Source organism: Choloepus didactylus, chromosome 1, assembly GCF_015220235.1.
Source record: "Choloepus didactylus isolate mChoDid1 chromosome 1, mChoDid1.pri, whole genome shotgun sequence".
Taxonomy (NCBI): domain Eukaryota; kingdom Metazoa; phylum Chordata; class Mammalia; order Pilosa; family Megalonychidae; genus Choloepus; species Choloepus didactylus.
The window spans coordinates 195,337,374-195,357,559 of NC_051307.1; the positions used below are offsets into that span (position 1 = coordinate 195,337,374).

The 20,186-nt window shown below is 44.8% G+C and overlaps 2 protein-coding genes across 4 annotated transcripts in view; one reads left to right on the plus strand and one right to left on the minus strand.

The window, feature by feature from the left end:
* GASK1A (golgi associated kinase 1A) overlaps window positions 1-20,186 on the plus strand; it is a 93,994-nt gene that overhangs the window by 45,434 nt on the left and 28,374 nt on the right. For all 3 annotated transcript variants that reach the window (XM_037848381.1, XM_037848397.1, XM_037848387.1), the window contains exon 2: window positions 14,625-15,911. In XM_037848381.1, the coding sequence (XP_037704309.1) occupies window positions 14,625-15,911 (1,287 nt within the window). The remainder of the gene's footprint in view (window positions 1-14,624; window positions 15,912-20,186) is intronic.
* On the minus strand, window positions 6,472-7,269 carry LOC119543521 (sodium/potassium-transporting ATPase subunit beta-3-like). The gene is made up of 2 exons (XM_037848411.1): window positions 7,032-7,269; window positions 6,472-6,923 (listed from the first exon to the last, which is right to left on the minus strand). Exons 1-2 carry the CDS (start codon window positions 7,267-7,269, stop codon window positions 6,472-6,474), a joined length of 690 nt encoding a protein of 229 aa, XP_037704339.1.

Sequence of the window (20,186 nt, forward strand, 5' to 3'; positions counted from 1 at the left end):
CAATTCCTACCTTTTGAAGTGTTTTTATCAAAAAGGGATGTTGGATTTTGTCAAATGCTTTTTCAGCATCTATTGAGATGATCAATTGATTTTTCCCTTTTGACTTGTTAATGTGTTGTAATACATTGATTGTTTTTCTTATGTTGAACCATCCTTGCGTGCCTGGAATGAACCCCACTTGGTCATGGTGTATGATTTTTTTAATGTGTCTTTGGATTCGATTTGCAAGTATTTTGTTGAGGATTTTTGCATCTATATTCATTAGGGAGATTGGCCGGTAGTTTTCCTTTTTTGTAGCATCTTTGCCTGGTTTTGGTATTAGATTGATGTTAGCTTCATAAAATGAGTTAGGTAGTGTTCCATTTTTTTCAATGTTTTGAAAGAGTTTGAGTAAGATTGGTGTCAGTTCTTTCTGGAAAGTTTGGTAGAATTCCCCTGTGAAGCCATCTGGCCCTGGGCATTTATTTGTGGGAAGATTTTTGATGACTGATTGGATCTCTTTGCTTGTGATGGGTTGGTTGAGGTCTTCTATTTCTTCTCTGGTCAGTCTAGGTTGTTCATATGTTTCCAGGAAATTGTCCATTTCTTCTACATTATCCAGTTTGTTGCCATACAGTTGTTCATAATATCCTCTTATAATTTTTTTAATTTCTTCAGGATCTGCAGTTATGTCACCTTTTTCATTCATTATTTTGTTTATATGGGTCTTCTCTCTTTTTGATTTTGTCAGTCTAGCTAGGGGCTTGTCAATCTTGTTGATCTTCTCAAAGAACCAACTTTTGGTGATATTTATCCTCTCTATTGTTTTTTTGTTCTCTATGTCATTTATTTCTGCTTTAATCCTTGTTATTTCTTTTCTTGTACTTGGTTTAGGATTGGTTTGCTGTTCATTTTCTAGCTTCTTCAGTTGATCCATTAGTTCTTTGATTTTGGCTCTTTCTTCCTTTTTAATATATGCGTTTAGTGCTATAAATTTCCCCCTTAGCACTGCTTTTGCTGCATCCCATAGGTTTTGGTATGTTGTGTTCTCATTTTCATTCGTCTCTATATATTTAGCGATTTCTCTTGCTATTTCTTCTTTAACCCACTGATTGTTTAGAAGTGTGTTGTTTAACCTCCAGGTATTTGTGAATTTTCTAAGTCTCTGATGGTTGTTGACTTCTAATTGTATTCCATTGTGGTCAGAGAATGAGCTTTGAATAATTTCAATCTTTTTAAATTTATTGAGGCTTGTTTTATGTCCCAGCATATGATCTATTCTGGAGAAAGTTCCGTGAGCACTAGAAAAGTATGTGTATCCTGGTGATTTGGGATGTAATGTCCTGTATATGTCTGTTAAATCTAATTCATTTATCAGATTGTTTAGGTTTTCAATTTCCTTATTGGTCTTCTGTCTGGTTGATCTATCTATAGGAGAGAGTGATGTGTTGAAGTCTCCCACAATTATTGTGGAAACATCAATTGCTTCCTTTAGTTTTGCCAGTGTTTCTCTCATGTATTTTGTGGCACCTTGATTGGGTGCATAGACATTTACGATTGTTATTTCTTCTTGCTGAATTGCCCCTTTTATTAGTATGTAGTGGCCTTCTTTGTCTCTCAAAACATCCCTGCATTTGAAGTCTATTTTATCTGAGATTAATATTGCTACACCTGCTTTCTTTTGGCTGTAGCTTGCATGAAATATTTTTTTCCATCCTTTCACTTTCAGTTTCTTTGTGTCCCTGTGTCTAAGATGAGTCTCTTGTATGCAACATATTGATGGTTCATTTTTTTTGATCCATTCTGCGAATCTATATCTTTTAATTGGGGAGTTTAATCCATTTACATTCAACGTTAAAACCGTGAAGGCATTTCTTGAATCGGCCATCTTATCCTTTGGTTTATGTTTGCCATATTTTTCCCTCTCTCTATTAATATCCTTTATTGTACCCATACCGAATCTCTTTAGTACTGAACCTTTCTCCAAGTCTCTCTGTCCTGTCTTTGTTTCTCTGTCTGTAGGGCTCCCTGTAGTATCTCCAGTAGGGCAGGTCTCTTGTTAGCAAATTCTCTCAGCATTTGTTTGTCTGTGAAAAATTTAAGCTCTCCCTCAAATTTGAAGGAGAGCTTTGCTGGATAAAGTATTCTTGGCTGGAAATTCTTCTCACTCAGAATTTTAAATATATCGTGCCACTGCCTTCTCGCCTCCATGGTGGCTGCTGAGTAGTCACTACTTAGTCTTATGCTGTTTCCTTTGTATGTGGTGAACTGCTTTTCTCTTGCTGCTTTCAGAACTTGCTCCTTCTCTTCTGTGTTTGACAGTGTGATCAGTATATGTCTCGGAGTGGGTTTATTTGGATTTATTCTATTTGGAGTTTGCTGAGCATTTATGATTTGTGTATTTATGTTGTTTTGAAGATTTGGGAAGTTTTCCCCAACAATTTCTTTGAATACTTTTCCTAGACCTTTACCCTTTTCTTTCCCTTCTGGGACACCAATGAGTCTTATATTTGGACGTTTCATATTATCTATCATATCCCTGAGGTCCATTTCGATTTTTTCAATTTTTTTCCCCATTCTTTCTTTTATGCTTTCATTTTCCATTCTGTCATCTTCCAGGTCACTGATTTGTTGTTCAACTTCCTCTAGTCTTGTACTATGAGTGTCCAGAATCTTTTTAATTTGGTCAACAGTTTCTTTAATTTCCATAAGATCATCCATTTTTTTATTTAGTCTTGCAATGTCTTCTTTATGCTCTTCTAGAGTCTTCTTGATTTCCTTTATATCCCGTACTATGGTCTCATTGTTCATCTTTAGTTCTTTGAGTAGCTGCTCTAGGTGTTGTGTCTCTTCTGGTCTTTTGATTTGGGTGCTTGGGCTTGGGTTATCCATATCGTCTGGTTTTTTCATATGCTTTATAATTTTCTGTTGTTTTTGGCCTCGTGGCATTTGCTGAACTTGATAGGGTTCTTTTAGGGTTTGTAGACCTATTGAAGTCCTTATCTCTAATTTATCAGATCTACAGCTTCGTGGAGTACACTTTCTCTAACTAACCAGCAGGTGACGTCCACGAGCCACCTGTTCTCCACAAGCCAGTTCTCCCCTGCTTAGCCTTTTTGGTGAGTGGGGGAGTGAGTCTTGTGGGGCCCAATTGGTGTACCAAGCTTGCGTGTGTAGTTGGTGTTGCCTGCCCTGTATGTGGGGCATGTTTCTGGGTAGTCGGGGAGGGGGGGTGGCCCTAACAATCAAATCTCCCTGGTGATCCTAGAGTTTTAAAGCTGGTGCAATAGTCTAATCCTTCAGTTCAGTCCTGCCACAGTTTGTCTCTGCCACTGACCCACAAGTCCTTGGTATTGGCGTATGGCTCCTGAGACTTGCAAGTGGGCCCCTCTTCCAGGCTGTGCACCCTGGGTCCTCTGTTGAGTGATGACTGTGCTATGTCACAGGTGAGTGCCGTCCCCCCAGGGCAGTTCTGGGCTGCTGGGCTGTGTAGGGAGGCTCCCAGTCTGCTCAAATGATGGCTGATTGGGGCTTTGTTAATTCACACTGCTCCACCTTCCCAGCTCTGGGACAATCAGCTGAGGTTGCAGGGAAGGCTAATGTCCACGCCCAGTTTTGTGGTGTGTGCCTGTTATTTGAAGCACTTCCGTCACACTGGGTTGTCTGGGGCAGCTCTGGGCTATGTGGCTGGCGATGGGCAGGAGTGTTTCCTGTCCACCAGGATGGTGGCTGTGAGCGGACACCCCCCTTTTCTTGGGAAGTTGTGGTGTTTAGTGAATTTTCTCAGCCACTGGATTATTGCCTTTTGTCTCAGAGCTCTCTTAGTTCTGCTCTTGACTTGACGTGCCCAAATTGCAATTCTTTGAAGCTTTCTGTATTGGGCTTCTTAGAGTAATTGTTTTAGAAAAGGAAAAAAGGATTAAAAAAAAAAAAAAAAGGGCCCTCCTCAGAGATCTAATGGGTTATTGAAATGCTAATAGACAAAGCAACCAGGGCCATTAAGGAAAGGTCCACAGGGCAGAGAGATCAGCTTTTCTTCGGGATTTGCATATGCGCCTCAAGGCCTGAGCTCCGCCCTTCCCCTCTCTGTGTTCACCAGAACTCCAAAAATCCTCTGCCTTTATTTCGGAGCTTCTCGTGTTATTTTTTTTTCTCTATGCCTGTCTCCTCTCTGCTGGGCTGGCAGCTCTCAGATTCTCTGGTGTCTGGTCTCAGTCTATCTATGGTTGGAGTCTGGATCAGAAGAATGAGTTTCCGAGAAGGGCTACCACTGCAGTTCTCCCTTCTCCTTCCCGGAGCTGGCAGCCCCTCCTCCCACGGGACTGAGCCTGGCAGGGAGGGGCGCGGGTCCCCTGGCCGCAAAAACTTACAGATTTCGCTGATCTCAGCAGTTCGACATTTTCATGAGTGTTGTATGAAGTATGCCCAAAGACAGATTGCTCTGTGGTGTCCAGTCCACGCAGTTCCTGGCTTTTTACCTACTTTCCTGGAGGAGTAACTAAAACTTACAGCTCACCAGTCTGCCATCTTGCCCCGCCTCCTCTCCTTTTAGTTTTAACTAAGAGTGTTGGTATTCTTGCTAGCTGCCTGACCCTGGGAAAACATTAGCACACTGGACCTTTCTGTTTTCTCATCTGTAAAACAGGAATTATATGGTTCCCATTTCCCTGGGTTTTTGTGAGGATTAAAGGAGATAACTGATATACAAAGAAAAATTAACATCAGTAAGAAAGAGGGGACCCAACAACTTCATCTCATGGGATCATCTCTACAGAAGACCTCATATTTCTCCCCAGAGATGCATGCATTGGATGTTCAGTGCAGCACTGTTTGTTATAATACACAATTGTAAATGATCCAAAGATCCTTCAGTACAGGAATGGGTAAAAAAATAACAGCACATTTCCACTGTGAAATATTATGCAGCAGTTTAAAAAGAATAAGGTAACCTTTACAAGGACAGAGATGAAAAATCTTCAGGACATATTGTTACGTCAACCAAAACAAGCTGTGGAGTAGTCATCTCCTTTATGCTAAAAATAATTAGCACGTATAGAAAGCTGAAACATGGCTCCCCAAGCTATATCCATATTCGAATCCCTGGAATCTGTGAATGTTTCCTTATTTCAAAAAAGGGTCTTTGCAGATGTGATTAAGTTAAGGATGCTAGAAGAGGGGATTATCCAGGATTATCCAGGTGGGCCCTAAGTGCGGTTAGTGTCCTTATATGAGGGAGGCAGAGGGTGACTCACAGAAAAGGAGAAGGTGATGGAGGCAGAGATCAGAGTGATGCAGCCACAGATCAAGGGGTGCCAGCAGCCACCAGAAACCGGAAGAGTCAAGGAACAGATTCTCCTCTCGAGCCTCTGGAGGGAGCACGGCCCCCTGACACCTCACCTTGATTCCAGCGCAGTGAAACAGATGTTGAAGTGCTGGCTGCCAGGCCCATGAGAGAATGTGTCTGTGTTATTTTAAGCCATCAAGTTTGTGACGATTCGTTATGGCAGCCACAGAAAACTAACACATCGTGACACAGGCATGTGTTGTAAGGCAAAGAAAAGAAATAGGCCTGGGAAGATGTCCCCCCAAATTGTTAACTGTGGCTTGCTCTAGGGAATAGAAGATGTTCAAATTTGCTTTAATTTATTTAGTAATATTTGGGTTTTTCACAGTGCTTATCTAAGCATGTATTACTTGTATGGTTTTTAAGAATAGTAATAAAGATCAAAATTTAAACTATATCTATTCAGACGGAAAAAATGTAGGATCTTATTTTAAAAGGCTCATCAGATAGAGGCTTCTTAGGGGGTGAAAAACCTCATCTGTTTCATGGAAAAGAGGCTGAGTTCCATGCGGCCTTCCGCATTGCCATGTAGATGTGCCTTCGAATTGTCCCTCTGAAGGACAGAGGCTGGAGCGTTTATCCACTGACTTTTTTTTTTTCCACTTTCAATCCATTTTTATTTTCTTTTTTCCTCCTCACCATACAGAACCTCAGGGTTTCTGTACAACCACATTTATTGCAGCTATAAAGTCACTTGATGTTGGTTATGTACCATTTATTCTTTTAGCATTTGTTGGCATCAAAATATGACAGTTAACCAGTGATAGATCCATAAAATATTTACAGAGCACAGCACATTAAGATTTAGACATCTAGCAATTGAACCACATAAAAACAGGACAAGACCCCCATTCTACATGTTCTGAGTCAGGTATTTACCAGTCCCTAATGTGACGTCTTTACACTGGTTCAAAGGGCAGCAGAGTTAACAGACAGTTACTTCAGAGGATACTGAACATTATGATCTGGAAGCACATTATGATGTTACCCCAATGTCATGTACCACCTACCTTTTTCCAAAGGGGTCTCATAATTCTAGAATGGCAGTTCCAACTGATACAAAATGAAGACAAGGCAAAACAAAATTTACTCTGGAAATATCCTACTAATACTATGCATTCATTGTGATTTTTGAACATAACTTGTCCCTAAAACTTGTCGCGATCATCTTGGCTTTTTAGGTTGGGTGACCCATCAGTGTTGCACTCAACTGTCGTCTCTTTCTTGGTACTGTTAGAGCTAAAGTCTGGCTGCACAGCAACTACTGGCTGTAAATAGCCCACATGCAGTTTTTTTTCACCATAATATGGAAAATATTTTAAGTCTACAATTGTATGGTGAGGATAAGTTGATAAAACTGCCATATTTCCATCCTTACAAACACACATTATCTTTGGTTCTCCTTCAGGCTTTAATCCAATTGTTCTGTTCATTTTCACAAGAATACAAGGTTTTCCTTTGGAATAGCCAAAATCAGGATCTTTCATACTACTGCATTCTTCAAGTAAGAAACTAAAATATATGATAATCTGGGCCCTTCTATTCAAAAGCACTCCATCAGGACAGATTGTGAGATTCTTCTCTTCCTCTAAATCATATGGCCTTAGAAAAATAGTAAGATCTTCAATGTATGCTTTATAGGAACCTGAATCTTACAAACTGATTGTATATTCCAATGCAGTAAGTGGTTTTGGAAAAACTGTAAGCCCTGGACTAGGAATCTGGTCATGATATTTTGGAACCTCATCATTCAAAGTCTGAAGCATAACCCACATTGTGAACATGAAGAGTTCGGCCAGGAACCCATAGGAGATTAGGTAGAGGAGCAAGCTCAAACCCCAGCTCTTGGTGGTGCACCCCAGGAACTCCCTGATGGTCGAGTTGTAGACGAAGAACTTCCACTCAGTCAGGCTCTCGTTGAAGGAATTCTTGTCTTTCTTCATCATGGTGTATGTAAAGACTGCCTGTCCACTGACTTTTGTCCCCTAGTGTCTGAAGGTTGTCAGCCAAGTTGTTGATTTCATCTGTACCTCCTGGCAGAGCAGGCAAGAAAGCAGGGGGCGATTCAGATGCTTGAGGTGGGAAGCTGGCAGTGTGCAGGAGAGCTGTCACTGTGGGAGCAGCTGGAATCATTGGGGGCCACAGGGACACAACCTAGAGCACAGAAAGACAGGGAGGCCTCTAGAGCCCCACACAGGGAAGGCCTGTTTGAGGTAGTCCTCAGAGATTGAAGGAGCCCTCTTCACAACCAAACTTGCAGTGCCATAGGCGAGAGAACGGTGTTTGTGTCTCCCTGATCCCCTCCTATCTGAGGGCTCAGTGTAGAAAACTTCCTGTGTGCGAGGCACTGTGACAAGCCCAAGATATGGCAGCAAATAAGACAGCGTCCCACTCACGTGGAGGAGCTTGTCTGTTGCGAGAGATGGTCTTTGAAGAACAGTACAGGGTGAAAGGGCTGTGCCAGGAGAGAAATGGTACATTATGGGAGCATACAGCAAGGACATCTGACCTATCCAGGGACCTCAGGGGAAGGCTTCCTGGGAGAGATGGTGTCTAAGACCTGAAGGGTGAGAATAGGGAGGAGGGGGATGTCCCAGGCAGAGGGAACAGCATGTGTTAATGTCTGGAGGGCCTGACACTGTCCAGGAACTGAAAGAAGTTCAGTATGGCTGGAGCATGTAAGGCATTTTAGACTTTATCTAAAAAGGCTGGGATGAATCTAAGCCAGTGGATGGAGAGAAGCCCAATTAGGGAACTATTGTAAGTGTCCCAGTGAAAGAAGACAGCACCTTGGCTAAGGTAGACACAGAGAGGTCAGGAGAAATGGACTGATCCAAAAGATGTTTAGAAGGAAGATTTATGAGACTTGGATGTAGGGGTCAGAGGAAGGGGTGGAATGAAAGTCAGGCCCAGAATTCTGGCTTGGGTATCGTAGTGTACAGCACTACCTTTCAGCCAGATTGAAAACAGAAGGAGGGGCACATTTGGTGTTGGTGGTCTGGTGGTGAGTAAATTATAAAGTGAAAAAATTTCAGTGGATTTACTTCCTGTTCTATGACACTTTTCAAAGGGCTTCAAGGGTGGTCTCTTGGGGGGAGTGCTGAGGAGTCAGCCCACCTAGAGGCTGCACTCTCACAGCAGCTAGTATACTGGCCTGGATCTCATGGAAATGTACAGAGGGAGCAAAAGTCTTAGAATTTCCTGGGCTGTCTGGGTGTTGCGGCTCCTGGACACAGAAGCTGGAAAGAGTTGGATGTTCTGTGGGCTGGCCCAGCCACTGCATTCTGTAAGGGCATGCTTCTTTGAAAGTCTTCTTAAAAATGTGCCAGTGCTCATACCAGTGCCACATAAACTTTGTGTCCTTTCCTTCTACTCCTGGAAATCATCAGAAAGCAACAAAGAGAATGGAAGGCAAAGTCAAATTTCCTTTTCAGTTAAATCAGGAGGCAGTCATCATAATATTTTGGAGGAGTATAAAAAACAGTCGAGTTCATGCAGGAGTAATGTAGGAAGAAATGAAAAAGGGTGTAGGAGAGAGCCCAAATGGTGGCAGATATCAGAGAGCACCAAAAAAATGTACCCAAAGGTGAGGGACTCACCTTGAGGAGCAAAATCTCTTCTTGCCTGCAAAAGAGAGCCTGGAAATGGGGGGGAAGCTTGGTGGCACAAAGGCCCCAGCTGGACCATTAGGGTTAGAGAAGCAGAGGAGGCTGTGATTCCTGAAGAACCATGCTAACAAGCCATATTTGCTGGAACCAGCCTGGCTGTGTGGCAGATGAGGAGATGAGAACTTTTGTGTTATGGAAGCCAGCTGATTTAAAATGTTATTTGGTCCTCTCCACACCTATAGGAACCTCTTCCAATTAACTGTACACATCATACAATAAAGAAAAGCAAGTTTAGCATCCATACAGAGACACTAAAGAAAAAATGAGACAGAGAGCACAAAAATGTATTCGCAGTTAAAGGCCAGTCATCTAAAAAAAATTATTCTGAAACAGGTGACTATTTTGAATAATCATTTCTCTGTGAGTTTGAAAAACTTAATGAAAAAATACCCTGTATGGAGGAACACCATATAACAGAAATGCAAGAATCCAAGGAAGGAATGGTAAGAGCAGGAAGAAATAAAATATGAACTGGAAATAGATAGGGAAAATAGAAATTAAGAAAATAGGTAGAAATCAGAAAGTACACAAGGGTGAATAAATATTGGGTAAAATATAATAATGCAATGAGAGTATAGAAATAAGAGTGAACAAAATGAAATGAAAATAAAATCTTAGAAAGGATAAAGAGAAAATGAAAGATATATGACAAAGAAGATCCAGCATATGGATAATTGAAGAGCCCAAAGAAGAAAATAAAATAATGGAATGGAACAAATATTGATCTATTTAGTTCAAGAAAACTTGGATGAAATAAAAAATACTTGAATCTACCTATTCTAATAAGGTATACTCCATACTAAGAAAAAATCTACCCAGAACAGTCAACTCTAAGATATGTTCTAATAATATTATGGGATTTCAAAGAAAAAGAAAGAATACACAGGACAGCTAGGCAGAGCAAAAAATTAAATTTATCTTAGATTTCTCTGTGGCAATATCCAGTACTAGCAAAAAGCCATGCAGGACCCACAAGCTATTCAAGGAAAGAAAGAAACTGAGCCAATTATTTTATATCTAGTCAAACTTTCCTTCAGATATGAATGTTATAGAAAAATAGTTTTGAACATACAAAGAACTCAGAGAATATTGTTTCTATGAGCACTTCTTAAAGGAATTACTAGAGTTTGAACTTTAGTCAACTAAGAAATATTCAGAAACTAGGGTGAGAGGAACAGGAGTATGCATAGAATGTATTTAGCCAAAGAACTAAGACCATAACAAATGTGGGCATTAGAGTAATGGAATAAAATGTACATGTTTTATATTCTAACAATGTAGAAATGACACAGATCTTAAAAATTGGAAAGGGAATGAAGAAAAAGGGCAGGAGGAAGAATAAAAGATGCTGTTTGCCTTATTAATAATACATAGTGTGGATATTAAAAAAAAAAAAGTCCTGAGTACAAGGCAGGGGTATTTATCCAGAGCTTGCCGTAGCAGGGGAGTCAGCCACCAACACTTGTGTTTGGCAGAGACTCAAAGGCAGGCAGAGGAGTTGGAAAGCTCTTTAGTGGGAAAAAGGGAAGACATCGGGTGCACCCTCATTGGAGGCGTTAGGCATGGGGAAACGGGAGGCAGGCTACCTAGCAGTGGGATATCTTCTGTGATTAGTTAAGGGAGCATACTTTTCTTTCTCCAGTTGGTCCTAAGTTGGAATTGGGGGAAAAAGTAAGGAATCTCTTACTTACTGATTATGTCCTGGATATTTGGGGCCAATTAATACAGGAACTGTGATTTAGCTCCCCGGACTAGTTGCTGCAGATCATGGTGTAGTTGATTGGACTGGCTGCTTAGATAGAGGGTTAGAGTTCTATTTTTATATCTAGTCTGACCATTGTACATCAATCTCTCACTGGGGACCAAATTTGATAATATACTAGATGTGTAAGCATATTTAATATTACAAAGGTAAACACTAAAAAAGATAACTATTTTTTTAGTCAAAGATAACTACTGACTAAAATTGGAAGAGAAAATATACTAATTTTATCATTGCTCTTAGTAGGGTTTTAAGAACTATTGTTTAAAGAACTAGACAACTAAGGTTTATAATCATAAAGGTAATCATTAGGACCTAAATCAAAATTTCCTAAATATTATGAGAAAAATACACACAAAAGCAAAGTAAAGGAAACTGAAAACATGGTGAAAATCTTCAAAAATTATAAATACAGAAAATACACCATAAAATACTATGACAGAGCTAAGGCTAAACATGGCCTATCAAGTAATGTAAATGGGCTAAACTCACCTGATGAAAAAAGAACATAGAGCTGTTTTGATGGAAGTGTATGTGTATTTGTCTGAATAGATACGTGTGTGAGAGAGAATATCTATATGTGTGTGTGTTTAGGGAATGCAGAGTGCAAAAAGTCCTCTCCTAAATTTGCTGCCCCATGGTGGACCCCTGAGCAAGTTTGAAAACCATTGTTCTGACCTATCTCCAGTAAGAAGGAGAGCGATACCAAATGACATACAAGTTTGGGGAGCACAGGATGTCTAGGGGACCCCACAATTCATGAGGGAAATACTCCCCAGGCTTTGTCTCCTGCTCTGTGGCCCCGGAAGCCTCGGTTGAGTCGGGGGGGTGAAGCGGGGAATCAGAAACCTACTGCTCACCTGATTTCCCCACTGCTTATTCAGCTCAGTGGTCCCCTCTGCCACAAGCAGGCTGTCCAGGCTCAGGGACTGCTCGACTCTGGGACATAGAGTCACCTGCTGGCTTTACAGCTGCACAGGGGAGAGTTTAGCACGAGGGTGCCAGAGACCAGGCAGGACTTTCCTCCAGGTGGGGAGTGGTGGGGAGGCAGTTACTTTAGGTCTTAGGAGGCTGTTCTAGTAACAGCTTCAGGTCGTAGAACCAGGTGGACAGGACGATGTTTCTGAGCCTTCACCTGCCACCCTGCTGATGACATGTGTCACTGGGTTCTGGGGGCGTCAGCACAGAGCTGCGAAAACCTTTGGTTGCCTCAGTCTCACTGCTCAGGCCAAGGTGAGGGATTGGGTCTCCTAGTGGTGATGGGGCAAAGGCAGAAAATCTCACTCATTTCAACCCTTGTCCTCCAAGAGCCACACTCAAGAGCCAAAATGCTTTGTGAGGTGGGGATGGGGATCCTCTTGCCCATCTTTGCTCTGCTGTAGATGCTTCTCATCGGCAGATGGGACAGGGAGGTGAGGGGGCCCAGGAAAGCCCACAGATGGGCAGTCGGCTCCAGAGGCGCCAAGAGCTGGAATAACTGGATGTTGGGGAAAGTGAGGCCGTGAAGGTCATTTCACCCAGCCTCACCCTTGTAGATGAGGAAGTAGGAACCAGAGAGTGAGGTCACCGGTCAACGCAGGCTGAGCCTGCCGACTCCTGGTCCTGTGCTCTTCCCGTCACCACACGCTGGCTCCCAGAGGTTGGGGTGTCTGACACAAAGAGGTGCCTAGAGACTCTGGAAAGCCAGGCTCCAAGAGGGTGAGTGAAGGCCTCGTTTCCAGAAGGCCTGAGGGGTGGGCCGGGTGTGGAGTTGCTGGAGGTAGGAGGGAGTAGTGGGGAGCTTTCTGGGTGGTGCTGTCACTGGCTTTCCCGTGTTTTTGAATTCTCTTCTGATGTTCAATGTAATGAGAAGAGAAAATGTATTCAGTTCCTGCAGGACCCAGAAAGGGATAGAAAGCACAGACAAATGAGAACATGTGTGAGGGGCTCATTACTGCAGCCCATGAGTTTGGAGGGAAGGGGAGGGCCAAATGGGGACTGAGGGAGGGAGAGGAGAGGCTCTTTTAATCATAGCGTGTTGACACTGGAAGGGAACTCAAAGATTATCTTAATTAGGACTTCTCAGCTGCTTGCAGCAGAAACTGTCTTGATCTACAACCCCAGCGAAGAGGAAAATGAATGGGCTTTACCCTCATAACTGCTGCTAGTCTCACAGAGCTCCAGGCAGTGGGGCAAGCTCAGGACCTGAACCAGAAGTTTCCAGAAGGGGGGCAAAGACATCTGTGCTGTTTTGGGTCTCTGGTTTGTCTGTGAAACTTTCCTTCTCTCTCCCTGCAGACTGGCTCTAAACAGATTATGCCCTTTTGCACTCGGCACCCTAGTTCATGAGCAGGGCAAGCCATCCTTGCTGACCTGTCCCAAGCCCATTTTCCCAGGGGTGGGGGAGGTGGTGCGAGGCTCTCTTTGGCCCTGTGTGGGCCAAGGTCCAGGACAGCCCCATCAGCTTTGGTCAGGGGTCAGGATGCCTGGGCCCATGTGGCTGCTGGGGAGGATTGTGGGGGGTGGAGGTAGCTCTTTTGAGAGATGCTCTGGGTGCTGGGCCTCACCCACAGAGGACACTACAGACCGGATCTCGGCCAATCCCATTTCTTCAACCAATGAGAGAATGTTTTCAGAAGAGCAACACATGTGAGAAAAATAGAATCTGATTTATTGTTGTTGTTGTTGTTGGGATGGTTTCCATGAAGTGGGAGATCTTTTAAAACTCGGTCCACCCACACACCGTTTCTATGTATTCCAGTGGCCTGCCTCACACTGCACAGAATATAAAAAATATCTGACAAATTTAGTTGGTAAACTTGATTTGGGGGAGTTTTTGTGGCATGGGCTATGGTTTTCATGCAGTCAGCCAGGCACATATTTGTTGATTCTTACTGTGTACCAGTGCTCTGCCACTAGGTGTGTCATTAGGGTAAAGGCTAAACTGAAGGATCAGAGACTCTAAAATATAGTGGTTAAAACAGCCCTCGGGTGGCTCTGCCCCAGCACCCAGGCTCCTTCCTCACTGTGGCCCCACAGCCCCCTAGGGCAATGGCTTCCAAACTTGAGCGAGCATCAGAACCACCTGCAGAACTTGCTAAAACACAGGTTGCTGGGCCCTTGTTTCTGATTCACCAGGTCTGGGGTGGGGCCTGAGAATGTGCATTTCTGACAAGTTCCCAGGCGATGCTGCTGGTCTGGGGACCACACTTTGAAAAATCACTGCCCCAAGGGTGTGTTCTTGCCCACATGTATGGAGTGGACACTGCCACATCCAGGTGCCAACATGCAGGTAAAAGGGAAGAGAGAAAGGCCAAGGCAGCCAATTTCCTTCTAAGCAAATAAGGCAGGCATAAGTGGTTGACTCTCACGCCATGGGCAAGGACTTAGCCACCTTGGCCATATGCAACTGCAAGGTGGGCTGGGAAAAACCTCCTTAACTGGAGGCCATGTGCCCTGGAAAAGGGGGCGAGCATATTTGTGGGGACTGCTACAGTGGGCTCTAGGAATCACATGAAAATGGAAATGAAAAGAGAGGGACCAGTACTTGATGGGAGGGGGCAGATGTGGAAGGAGACCCTTAAGGTGCATGGCGACCAATGTCTGAATAGCCATTTCTTCAAAGGGTGTAGGGGCAGCACAAGCCTGCTGACAGGCATCAAGAAAGCCTACCCTGAGAGATAAAGCAAGCTAAGCCTTGAAGCATGAGTGGAGTTGGCTGAGGTTGTCCATTTCCTCTTTGGAAGGCAGCTAGATGATAAGACTCCACCTACGCTCTTTTCACTCCCTCATGCGCCCAAGGTGCTCCTTTGATCATCATCCCCATTGTTCTGAGCATTGGGGCTTTGTCTTTCCCAGGTCTCAAGCCTTCTGTTTCTACCCCCTCCCCTAGGCACCTTGGCTCAAGAGAAGGCTTCGTGGCAAAAGGCGATCAGTGATGGCATTCTGCCTCTTGATGACCCTGTCTTTCATGGCTGTCACACACTTTCCGCCGCTGCGTCCAGCCACCAGCATGGATCCTGGGCCCATGGAGCCCCAGGGGGTCACTGGCACACATGACCCCCGTGTCCAGCGAGCTCTGAGCCCTAGCCAGAGACAGTGGGCAAGAAACCTGGTGTTCTGGAAAGGCTCGGCTTTGCCCAGGAATTCCAACTTGGTCTGTGCTGAGGAGCAAGCCCACAGAGGAAGAGTGGACAGAAGCAGGAGGTCCCTGAGAGATGACAACAGACGTCCAGGGAGGGTCAGGAGGGACATTCCTTCGGCATCTCTAGGAAATTTGAGACTCAGTACCTGGCGTCTTGGGCTCCTGGGGGAGGATAAGGCCATGAGTCCAGGAACCAAAGACCTGGGCCACCCCCAGCACACTGATCCCACCCGGGAGTCACAGAACAAGACGGGCACCCTGGTCAGCCATCTCGGAGGGAGCCACACAGCGGCTTCACAGGCTTGGAAAGCTACTGCTGGACCAACTCTCCAGCCCCAACCAGCCGAAGGCAGGAGTCTGCCAGGAGCTGAGAGGACAGTCTTGGCTGGTGGTCGACAAGCAGAGGATCCTGCCCCGGCGTGGGGGGCTCGTCAGTGGCCTGGCTCTGTTGGGAAGCTGCAAGGATCCGTATGGTGTGACGCTGAGCACTCAGGGCTGTTAACCAGTGGGCAGGTGCCCCCCTGGCTCACAGAACACGATGTAGAGGCCCTCTGGCTGCTGGCCCAGGGGGAGGTGGTGGGCAAAGCCAGGATTCCCGCCCATGGGCAGGTGCTGCAGGTCGGCTTCTCTCCCGAAGGGAGCCTTCAAGGTGTGTCTGCTCCCGGGCTCAGCCAGCTCTGCTCCCAAGGCCTCTGCGGCCTAATCAAGAGGCCCGGGGACCTGCCCGAGGTCCTGTCCTTCCATGTGGACCGTGTGCTGGGGCTGCGCCGGAGCCTACCCGCTGTGGCCCGGCGCTTCCGCAGCCCGCTGCTGCCTTACCGCTACACGGATGGGGCCGCAAGGCCGGTCGTCTGGTGGGCACCCGACGTACAGCACCTGGGAGACCCGGACAACGACCAGAACTCTCTGGCCTTGGGCTGGCTGCAGTACCAGGCCCTGCTGGCGCGTAGCTGCAGCTGGCCAGGCCCGGCCCCGTGCCTGGGCATCCGCCACAGCGAATGGGCTCGCCTGGCACTGTTTGACTTCCTGCTGCAGGTAGGTGGGGCTGGCCGGGTGCAGGAGGGGTATGTGGGGTGAAGAGGCCTGAATTGCCCCCCGAGGATGGATGGAGACTGCCTCCCCATCCTTGTCCTCCAAACACCCGGGACCCATTTTTGTTATTTATCTGCCAGTGTTGATTCATCCAGTGATGTGCTGAAGCTGGCTTGAACCAGCTCAGAAGAGGTGATTGTTTAAAAAAGAGCTGGTTGTTGACAACATAATTAAAAACATTATTAAAAATTAAATTATATGAACTACTATTATAATAAGTTATATTGGAACAAAGGTAATACTCAGAACTCATCACTTCCTAATTAATCTACGTTTTACTATTTGGGCTCTCGAGGTTATATATGTCTCTTGTATCTATGTAGTAAATGGTACATAATACTAAGTGTGCGTGTCCCTTCCCAACTCCATGTTCAGTCACGTCATGTTGGAAGCTTGAAATTGGCCAGCGTGAGAGTATTAAAACTATGGAAATCAGCAAATGCTACTGATCAGGGCTCCCTCCACTCCTGCAGAGCTGGTGGTTAAACATTTACCAGCACACCATGGTTTATAACCATCCTTGATTCAACAAGGTTTCCAGAGGGTCACATAATTTTAAAGAGAGAGGGAGAGGGAGAGAGAGAAAGTAGTGATACTGGTCCAGCCATAGGGCCAGAGGGGGTCCCTGCTGTGCCAGGAGTGAACCCTGGGGTTACTGGATTGAGGGGAAGTCAGAGGATCCCAGGGAAGGGGTCCCGGCAGTCAGGGCAGCAGGGGGTCACTGGGGACCACTGCATGGCTGTTCACTAACTGGTTCATGACTAGGGTGGCTGTTCTGGTGCCTATGTGCTAGATACTCACATGTGGAAATGGGCTAGGAAAGAAGTAAGGACAGAACATGAGTGAAGCTCAGGGTGAGGTGGATATGTGCCCTAAATGCACACTGAGCCAGCCCCCATTTCTGTAGGGACCCCTACTGAGGTGAGAGATCAACACACATCCCAAGCTTCACCTATGGAGGGGAGCAGAGGGGCCACTGGGCTAGACACAGGGCCCCATCGGGCAGCCAGGGGCCAATGTCATGTTTAGCCCAAACAGGGTTGGTTCACATGTGCTTTAGAAAATTCCTTGAAAACATTTAATACTTGGGAGATTTCCCATAAAAATCCAACTTCTGTTGAAAACTTGGATGGTTTAGCAACATGGGGCATTCCTTCCCAGGTGGGGAGTAATCAGCCTGAGCTGAGCAGCCTCTACCCTCTTTAGAAGCTGCCATACTCGCCTTTTGGCCACAGGCCCTATCTCCTTATTGTCTTACACTGTCCACTGCCCTCCTTGCGTGTTACCTGTCAGCTTGTAGATTTGTTTTGTTTTGTTTTGTTTTTCTAAGATAACTACTTTACTTCCAATGTGTTCCTACTCTACCCTAAGAAAGTAACCTAATATAGCAACATATCTGTGAATTTGTTCCTACCATACCCACCAGAAATTAACAAACCATAGTCATTCCTGTGCATTCCCAGAATGTTAAATTTACCCACAATAACTTATCTGTTTTTAATGAGTTATCATTCCCCCTTCATTAATCACTCTCTATCTCTAGGTCCCCTACATTCTACATTATAAACCATTTATTTTACATTTTTCAATGTTCACATTAGTGGTAGCATATAATATTTCTCTTTTTGTGCCTGGCTTATTTCACTCAGCATTATGTCTTCAAGGTTCATCCATGTCATATGTTTCACGACATCATTCCTTCTTACTGCCACGTAGTATTCCATCGTGTGTATTACCACATTTTATTTATCCACTCATCTGTTGAAGGACATTTGGGTTGTTTCCTTCTCTTGGCAATTGTGAATAATGCTGCTATGAACATTGGCGTGTAGATATCTGTTCGTGTCACTGCTTTTAGATCTTCCAGGTATATACCGAGAAGTGCAATCGCTGGATCGAAGGGTAACTCTATATCTAGTTTTCTAAGGAACTGCCAGACTGACTTCCAGAGTGGCTGAACCATTATACAGTCCCACCAACAATGAATAAGAGTTCCAGTTTCTCCACATCCTCTCCAGCATTTGTAGTTTCCTGTTTGTTTAATGGCAGCCATTCTAATTGGTGTGAGACGGTATCTCATTGTGGTCTTAATTTGCATCTCTCTAATAGCTAGTGAAGCTGAACATTGTTTCATGTGTTTCTTGGCCATTTGTATTTCCCCTTCAAAGAACTGTCTCTTTGTACCTTTTGCCCATTTTATAATTGGGCTGTCTGTACTATTGTCATTGAGTTGTAGGATTTCTTTATATATGCAAGATATCAGTCTTTTGTCAGATACATGGTTTCCAAAAATTTTTTCCCATTGAGCTGGCTGCCTCTTCACCTTTTTGACAGATTCCTTTGAGGTACAGAAACTTTTACGTTTGAGGAGTTCTGATTTATCTATTTTTTCCTTTGTTGCTTGTGCTTTGGGTGTAAGGTCTAGGAAGTGACCTCCTAATACAAGGTCTTGAAGATGTCTCCCTACATTATCTTCTAGGAGTTTTATGGTACTGTCTTTTATATTGAGGTCTTTGATCCACTTTGAATTAATTTTTGTATAGGGTGTGAGATAGGGGTCCTCTTTCATTCTTTTGGATATGGATATCCAACTCTCCCAGCCCCATTTATTGAAATATGTCCCAGTTCAGTGGCTTTGGGGGCCTTATCAAAGATAAGATCTGGGAGTCTAGCTCCGAATTCTCAGTTTGATTCCATTGATCAATATGTCTATCTTTGTGCCAGTACCATGCTGTTTTGACTACTGTGGCTTTATAAAAACTTCAAAGTCAGGGAGTGTAAGTCCTCCCACTTCATTTTTCTGTTTTAGAGTGTTTTTAGCAATTCAAGGCATCTTCCCTTTCCAAATAAATTTGATAACTAGCTTTTCCAAGTCTACAAAGTAGGTTGTTGGAATTTTGATTGGGATTACATTGAATCTGTAGATGAGTTTGGGTAGAATTGACATCTTAATGACATTTAGCCTTCCTATCCAAGCCTGTAGATGTTTTGTTTCCAGTCACTGGACTAGCTGAGCTCTGAAGGAGGAGCCATGGAACCTGGTGATCAAGGGCATCAGACAGACCTGGGTTTGAACCCTCCACCTCCAGGGCACTTCCTGCTGTGTGACACTGAGCAGGTTACTTTGCCTCTCTGAGGTTCCCTTTTCTCACCTCTAAAGTGGGATTAGGAGGCCGAACTCATCCCCTTGGGCCTTACCCTTTTAGCGCATGGTGTCTCCTAGTGACCCGCATCTCTGCCTGAGGGCTTGCTCGAGGCCCTGGGTCCTGCCAAGCCCTAAAGTGGGACAAACCAGAAGTGCTGGCATGAATTAACACCCTCCAGGTTGGGTGGTCACCATCAGGCTGGGACTGAAGGGTTTCCAGGATTATAGGCTTTTCAGAGCTAAAACCAGGACAGTTGTGGGCAGTTTGGGTGGGAAGGTCACCCTTCCTCCAGGAGCAGTCCTCAACCCACGACTGATGGGAGAAGGGGCAGAAATCCCCCAGCCCCCTGCTGCCATAGCTCTGAGGTGTGTAGTCTCACTGTCTCTCCGGGTTCCCAGCAGGATTGACCCCAGTTACCCACAATGGTATCTGCCGGCCTTCCTCACTCCTTACTTGTGTTTTTTTTTAGATTTAGCTCACAAACAAACTGCTTTCATGTGAATCCTTGTCTCAAGCTCTGTCTCTGGGGGAGCCCAGTCTAAGTCAGCTGATAACACTGACCTTTGTGGGTTTTGCAAGAATCAAGTGAGATCATTTGTGTAATATTTGTTTTGTGACACACACTCAACAATAAGCAGGCACAAAGCACCATTCCCAACACTTTACAGAAATTCACTCCTCCAATCCTCATGACAACCTTACAAGTGAGATGCTCCATTTATCCCTATTATTAAATTGAGAAATTGAAGTCCAGAGAGGTAAAGTTACTTGTCCTAGTTCAAGGCTGGTGAAGTTGAGATGCAGCCCAGGCAGTCTGACCCCAGAGCTCACCCCCTTAATCACAGTCACTATTTGGCTGACCATGAATGAAGGCAGGGAAAGGGGACTCTTGCAGGCATGCCCTGGGGCCTTGAGACCTGAGCCCCGTTCCTGCTGAAGGGCACACAGAAACTTTCTGCTCCACACAAGGCCCCTCTGTCTGCCTCCCAGGGCTGCAGTGGGGGACGTTCCTCAACTGCCAAGCCCTGCTGTGGGGACGGAAGTCTCTGCAGCCAAGGCACACACGGTGGCG